Source organism: Acanthamoeba castellanii, assembly GCF_000313135.1.
Source record: "Acanthamoeba castellanii str. Neff unplaced genomic scaffold scf7180000084702, whole genome shotgun sequence".
NCBI lineage: Eukaryota > Discosea > Longamoebia > Acanthamoebidae > Acanthamoeba > Acanthamoeba castellanii.
The window spans coordinates 18,529-25,404 of record NW_004457263.1 but is presented as its reverse complement, the minus strand read 5'-3'; the positions used below and the strand labels follow the sequence as shown (position 1 = coordinate 25,404).

General features: G+C 55.1%; 2 protein-coding genes and 1 pseudogene across 2 annotated transcripts; 2 read left to right on the top strand and 1 right to left on the bottom strand.

Annotated features, from left to right (window-relative positions):
- Window positions 1–161: 161 nt before the first annotated feature.
- On the top strand, window positions 162–1,334 carry ACA1_134280 (parkinson disease 7 domain containing protein 1, putative; the record flags this gene model as incomplete). The annotated part of the gene is made up of 5 exons (XM_004333326.1): window positions 162–261; window positions 354–470; window positions 663–818; window positions 925–1,032; window positions 1,285–1,334. The coding sequence occupies 5 exons, from the start codon at window positions 162–164 to the stop codon at window positions 1,332–1,334; spliced, it is 531 nt and encodes a 176-aa protein (XP_004333374.1).
- A 283-nt stretch (window positions 1,335–1,617) lies between these two features.
- ACA1_134270 (uncharacterized protein) lies at window positions 1,618–2,773 on the top strand (the record flags this gene model as incomplete). Its single annotated transcript, XM_004333325.1, has 3 exons — window positions 1,618–2,028; window positions 2,114–2,272; window positions 2,375–2,773. 3 exons carry the CDS (start codon window positions 1,618–1,620, stop codon window positions 2,771–2,773), a joined length of 969 nt encoding a protein of 322 aa, XP_004333373.1.
- Window positions 2,774–4,671: 1,898 nt separating this feature from the next.
- On the bottom strand, window positions 4,672–5,460 carry ACA1_134260 (annotated as a pseudogene).
- Between the last annotated feature and the right edge of the window lie 1,416 nt (window positions 5,461–6,876).

Genomic DNA, 6,876 nt, shown 5'->3' with positions numbered 1-6,876 from the left:
GTGTGCGGTGTGTGCGGCGTGGTGCGCGTGTCGTTGTCGTGTGCGATGGATGGATGGAAGGGAGCGTGTCGGGTCGGTCGGTGCGGGACGCGGTGGAGGTGCTACGCGCACAGTCGGGGGTCCGGGTTGCGGTGGCTACGCCTAACGGCGCGGAGGCCGAGATGCACGCCGACAGCGACGATACCGCCACCTGGCTCCGCGACCCTGCCAACCGCCAGCTTCTCTCTAGCCCGCTCTCCGTCGCCGAGCTGCTGAAGCAAGGTGCTCTCTTCTATTTTCGCACACGCACACCCACGCACCGCACACGCACGACCATTTTGTTGTCAAATTAACCCCAGTGGTAACAACGGCAGACAACATTGTGATGGGTTACTGGGGCCTGGTGCTGCCGTCTTCGCTCGGCGGCGTGTCGGACCTTGCGCACGACGCCGCTTTGGGCAACCTCGTCAAGAAGTTCGTAGCCGCCAACAGTAACTATACAAACCTCCTTTTTCTCAGTAGCCGTCCCACCACAGGCGACCAATTTAGCTTTGTGTGTGTGTGTGTGTGTGTGTGTGTGTGTGTGTGTGTGTGTGTGTGTGTGTGTGTGTGTGTGTGTGTGTGGTGCATCGTGTGCGTCGGACACGCAGAGCCGATCTGTGCTGTGGGGTACGGCGTGACAGGCCTCTGCAAGGCCTTCAGCGACAGCGACAAATGGTGCTTCTCTGGCTGGAACCTCACCGCCGTCTCCAACTTTGAGGTGGCCCGGTACCCGTTCTTCTCCAAGCTGCCCCTCATCATCGAAGACTTTGTAAAGGACCACGGCGGCTTCTACAATTGTACCCTCTCCCGCCATCCGTTTTGTATGTCGCGTGTCGCGTTTATCGTGTCGCTCGCCAAGCAGCGTCAGAGCTGACGTCTGTATGTCTGTGCGACCGTTTTTAGGCAGCGTGATGGATGCGGTGCACGTGGTCGTGGACCGATCGCTGATCACTGGCCAGAACGACAACTCGACAGCGCTCGCCGTTCAGAACTTCGTGTGGCTCTGCCAGCGTAGCATCACACAGTAACCCGCGGGCTGCACGTATGATAAGCGCTTTCGGCGAGCGCTTGTTGGTTGGGAGGTTACTTTGCATGGCAACATTGTGTGTATGCCATGTATGAATGGACAGTCTTAAGACTCTAAGGAAGTCCTGGTCTCTTGCGATTTACACTTCCAACAATGGGAAACATGGTGGTTGCCATGGAGCTGGTAAACATGCGATGGCAAGAGCGCGCCCTCACCCTCGCCATCGGCCTCTGCAGTCCCTGAGGCTAGCCTCAGAGCGGCCGCAGCACTGGTGGCCATCTGCTGATGCAAGTGAAAGAGTGAAGCCAAGCAGGAGCCCCGTGAAGCGCTTGGTCGCTGTTGCTTACGTCGACTGGAGTATTGCGAACACATTTTCGCTAATGCAGCGGCTTTAATTTGATTGGTACGCGAGTCAGGGAAGCGTGATCGAAGATTCGTAATGTGTTCGCAATACTGGGCGACCAATCAGGCCGACACCTCGGTGGAGAGACAACCACCACACACCCACCTCACAAGCACAACAACACACAGACAGCACTACCATATCAAAAACATCACACCAAACAACAATGCAGTGCGGCAGGACAGGGTCGCTGCTCGTCCTCTTGTCGCTGCTCGCGGGCGTACTCTTTGTGGCCTCCTCCGCCTCCTCCTTCGCCATTGACAATATTCGGGACCTGAAGGGTCTCAACGCCACCAGCCCTGACGCGGAGAACTGGTGCATTGGCGCCAACGGCATCGTGCTGTGCGGCTCGTTGCGTGTGGCGGGCGCCATCGACTACCTCGCGTGGAACGGCATGCAGTTCATCAACGCCGCCGACCACGGGCGCGAGCTGCAATACGCCATCAGCAACCAGTACGGCGAGTGTTACAACCCGACCGAGGCCGGCTCTATGAACGACGGCGCTGGGCCGACGACATCGTCGGTACTGCTCGGCGCCAACACCAACGGCAACATCTACCGCACAGTCAGCAAGCCCGTGCGTAGTCTCCGCTGTCTCTCTCATAGCTGCAACGCCTGTTTGTTTTGGTTTCATTTCGTTGTTCACACTCGCAACGCTACAGGCGTTCTGGATCGCACCGGGCCAGCGGGACCCGAACGGCGGCTGCATCGGAGTGAATCCGACGGTGGTGAGCAGGTTCATCACGTCCAAGCAGGTGAACATCGGAGCCTACGGCCAGTGGAACGCCATCCAGTATCTGCTCTCCTCCTATGTCCCTGAGGTAGGAAATCGGCAGCCTGAATGAACCAGTGTAGTGTTGAATCTTCTCTTCCACTGACGCACCACGCACTCCATCACCGCCACCACCACCACCACCGCACAGCCTCAATCCTTCATCCAGTATGAGGCCCCGACGGGCTACATGCCGCCGAGCTTCAACACGTTCTTCATCATCAATCTGGACTCGGGCCAGCTCATGCGAGTGGGTCCCAACACTGCTGAGACGACCGAGCCAGTCATCATCTCCACGGCCGACGGAACCCATGCCATGGGCGCCTACCTGGCACGCGCGCCTCAATCCACCTATGCGCACTACGCGCGCTTCTACTTTGCGGGCTACACGGCCAAGTGGAGCGTGGTCTACCGTCAGTGGGGCGCTGGCGTGGGCACACTGAGCTTTCAGAGCATCATCTGCGTGGGCTCCCTGGCTGAAGTGCAGGGCTGCATGGTCAATGTGGCGCGCCAGTCAGGCTACATCCACTGCACGCATCCTGGCTGCTGATCAACTCTTTCTTGATGTTGTTGTTGGGCGAGCTCTAACAAGTACAGTATGTTGTTTGTTCTTTTTGATGTCTGATGATGGAACAATGTCATTGCTGATTTGATTGGGTTTGTCTCAATCCATATTGACTTTATATTGTGCAATTACATTGGTTTCATCACCTTTTTATGTTACACTTAGTTGAGGCTATTTTCTGTGTATTTGCCCAATCTGCTTCTGTTAAAGTGGGACAAAACCCAGATTGTTGTAAAACTGCTTGAAACCAAGTGTTCATGAAAAAGGGTCAGTGACCCTTTTTGCTTAGCACAAAAATCAACTATCTGTACAAAAAAGGCCACCATTTTGCTGTTTTTCATGAGGTTGGTGTACAAATCAAGGAAAGCTTGTAATTTCAGAAAATGTACAGAAGTGGAGGATGCTATTGAAGAAGAAATGACAAAGGCAGAATCCCTTTTTATGTACAGATTTACCGTCCAACTGCAATTTCGCCGAAATCTGTGCATTTTTAAGGTCTTTCTTGCATTTTCTACCCATTTTCCGTTCACATTTCTCAGATTATGTGCATTGAACTGGGTACCAAAGTGTACTGATGACACCAATCTGTTTCTGGAGGGTGTGCAGATACTGGTGTTACAGCCCTGACAATCTGTACATGCTGCCAGACAGTTAGTGAAAAAGAGTCACTGACCCTTTTTTGTGAACACTTGGTTTTGAAAGTTGGGGCAGGGGATGAAACCAATGTAATTGCACAATATGGGGTTATTGATAAGATAATTAGAAAATACCACTTTTTTTCACACACACACTAAGGTTCAACCAATGTGTTTACTTCATTCTAAAGAGTTGTATTATTGGAATCATCTCACCAAGATGATTCCAACAAGCCTGTTTTTAGTCCTGGTGCATCATGATTTTTATAGAAGAGGTGTGTGGGGGGGAGGGGGGAAGAGAGAGAGTGTGTGTTAGTGTGTGGAGTGTGTGAGTTTGTGTGTGTGTGTGTGTGTGTTGCACCCTGAGACTTGAGCTTCAAACTTGGGGGAGATTGTGATGGTGTGTGTGTATGTGTTAGGGTTCGCCCTGTTGACAGGTGATGTTCTTGTCGCCGCCAGTGCATGCACCGCACTTGCGCTCCTTAGCATCATCCAACAAGAGATGCTTGTGGATGACATAACAAGCCGCCCTGCAAAAATGATGCCAGCGAAAAGGCCAATAATGATCTTGGTGTTGTTGGACTTACCCTTGGAAGCCACAGCAGCAGAAGAAGACATGATGACGAGAGAAGTGTGTTGTTCTTAGTGATGATGGTAGTAATCACACACAGAGAAAGAAAACACGTGTGATGTGCAAGCGCACCTTCATAAAAAGCGATCCTCCCTAATGGTGGCTGTCTCCCTCCTGGTTTTGAGCCTCTTGCGACGTCGACACTTGGTCTTGCCTCTGGTGGTGCCTCAATCGTCGTCGGAATACCATAGCTTTATGAACCCTGTAGCACGTCCCAGGGAAAGATGACTGCACCAAGACAAGGACAAGCAGAAGAATGCAAAGACTATGATGACGAAGATGAAGGGGAAGCAAGATAATGGAGGACGAGGAGGAAGACGAGGAGGAGGTCGAAACGCAGCACATGCGCAGAGCGGGGAGCAAGAAGAGCAGTAAACCAGAGGTGTCGCAGGGGTCCTTGGTTAGGGTTAGGACTTGCAGTCCGGCGACGTGCACTTGTGTCGCTTGCCGCTGCGACTGACGTAACTGCCACCAGAGACGCCGCTGCTTTTGGTGACACGCCTGGCTCTACACGAGCGACCATGTCCTTTCGCTCGTCTTGACTTTCGCCATGATCTGTGTGCACAGCATCCTCGTCCTCGGTCGTACCAACCTCTCGTGCAAGGGTGACGCGGTCATCAGTCGAGCTTGATTCCATCGCTCCACCGGCGCACCCGAGGCCTGGTGGTGGCGGCGAAACGCTCTGCCCGCTTTCTCCCGCGAGTCGAGAAGCTAGGTCGCGCCGTGGCACGATAGTGCGCACTCGTGGCGCTGGTGTGGATGTGGAGGTCGGCGCTGGCGCTGGCGTCGGCGTTGATGCGGGCAGAATTGGCGTTGGCCGTGCTGGTGTTGGTGCGGGCAGAATTGGTGTTGGCCTTGGCGCGGGCGGTAATGCGGGCAGAGCTGGCGGCACGGATGAGACAGGTGCCTGACCTGCTCGCCTACGCTTCTCGGGTCCCGCAGGTGGCGATTGCAGGCGCGCGCCTGCTCTACTTGTCGCGTCGGCCGCAGACTCGGTAGATAGGCTTACGATTTCGTTGCTCTTCCGCTTTCGCGCCCCTTCGAGTGCAGCCGGGCCCGGAGAGTGCGGACCATATGAAGGTGAGCCCTCGCGCTTGAGGCAGCTAGATTGTGCCGGGGTTGTAGCAGTGGCTCGCTCTTCAAGGTTGGGTGATGCCGACCGGGTCGACGCTTCCAGCTGCGCTGGAGCAGCCAGAACACTTCGGTGACGAAAAACGACGTCCACCACCTGCGAGGTGGGTGTGCGTCGTTGAAGAGAGCAACGAAACACAATGTGAGAGAGCATTGCACGACGCGCGCCAAACACACAGTACCTCCACGTCGGCGGGGTCCAGCCGGAGCGTCGGGGCAAGAACGGCGAGTCTGCTGTGGGGGACGACGTCGTGCTGACAGCATTCGAGCGTCATGTGACCGCCTCCTCTTACGTCCTCCAGGCAAAAGTTCACCCGCCCCAATAGCTCTGGCACGCCTACGCATGGTTGCACGACACGCGGACAGAATCACGTTGTACATCAAAGAGCAACGAACAGCAGGTGTAAAAGTGTGAAGGCTCAGCCGTGCCATCTGGCCTTGGAACCCCGGATGGCCCGTTGAGGCACGGTGACGGAACCATTGCAGCCCACTGGTGTTACAGTAGCCGTAGCCACCGGCCCAACAACGAGCGTTGGTTGGTGCGCCTGTCGGGTCGGCATGCAGAGGAGCACGCTCACGTGGCGAAGCGGTGTTTTATTGGGTCCCAAAACCATGGTTCAACGCGTGTGCTTCCCGCCATTGGGGCCTTTAATTGCCGCCTGAGAAATTTGACTGGCCACTTTGATTCACAACTTTGATTCACAACTTTTAAATTGATTCACAACTAATTCACAACTTTAGCACATTATCCCAACAGCGACAAAGTTCGGGACATTTAAGCATAACCGACCGAGGACGAGAAGATCTTTAACAACCAACAATGGGCAAGATTCTCTCACGTCGGCTCCTCTGTTGTGCCTTTCCGCTTCTGTTGCTGTTGTTGCTCGTCCGGCCTCCACACGTTGCAGCCCAGCAGTGGAGTGCCACCACCCTCTCCCAAGCTCGCACCTGCATAGGGGCCACCTCAGTGAATGGCATGGCCCTCTTTGCTGGAGGACAGTCATTGAGCATTATCAGCTCCGTGGTGGACATCTACAATTCCACCTCCAACGCTTGGACCACGGCCACGCTCCCCCAGAGCGGCACTTTTGTCGCGACATCGGTCAACGGGCTCGCCCTCTTCAATGGTGGGCGTGGTGCGGCCATGACGTACGCCTTCAATTTGTCGTCAAACAGCTGGCCCAACGCGTCCTCGCTGTCCGACCCAAGAGGATATTTGGTGGCGACAGTCAGGGACCTTCTCATCTTCGCTCAAGGCGAGTGGAGCACTGGTGGAATACCCTCCGCCGTGGTGGACATCCTCAATGCGACTTCCGGCAGGTGGACCAACGCCACGCTCTCACAGGTCCGTTCTGGTTATGCAGTCACCACCGTCAGGGCCGTGGTGGACATGTTCAATGCGACTTCCAACACGTGGACCACGGCCACGCTCTCCCAGGCCCGTTATTTAATTGCGGCAACCACCGTCGGGGACCTTGCCATCTTCGCTGGAGGCAACACTTATCCATGGGATTCGGCAGTGGTGGACATCTACAACGCCACCTCTCGAACCTGGAGCACAGCCAAACTTTCCGTGGGCCGCTCCTTGCTCGCAGCGACGTCCGTTGGTGGTCTTGCTCTCTTTGGTGGAGGTTCGAGTAACAATACCATAACGGCTACCGTGGACATCTTCAACTCGTTGTCCAACACGT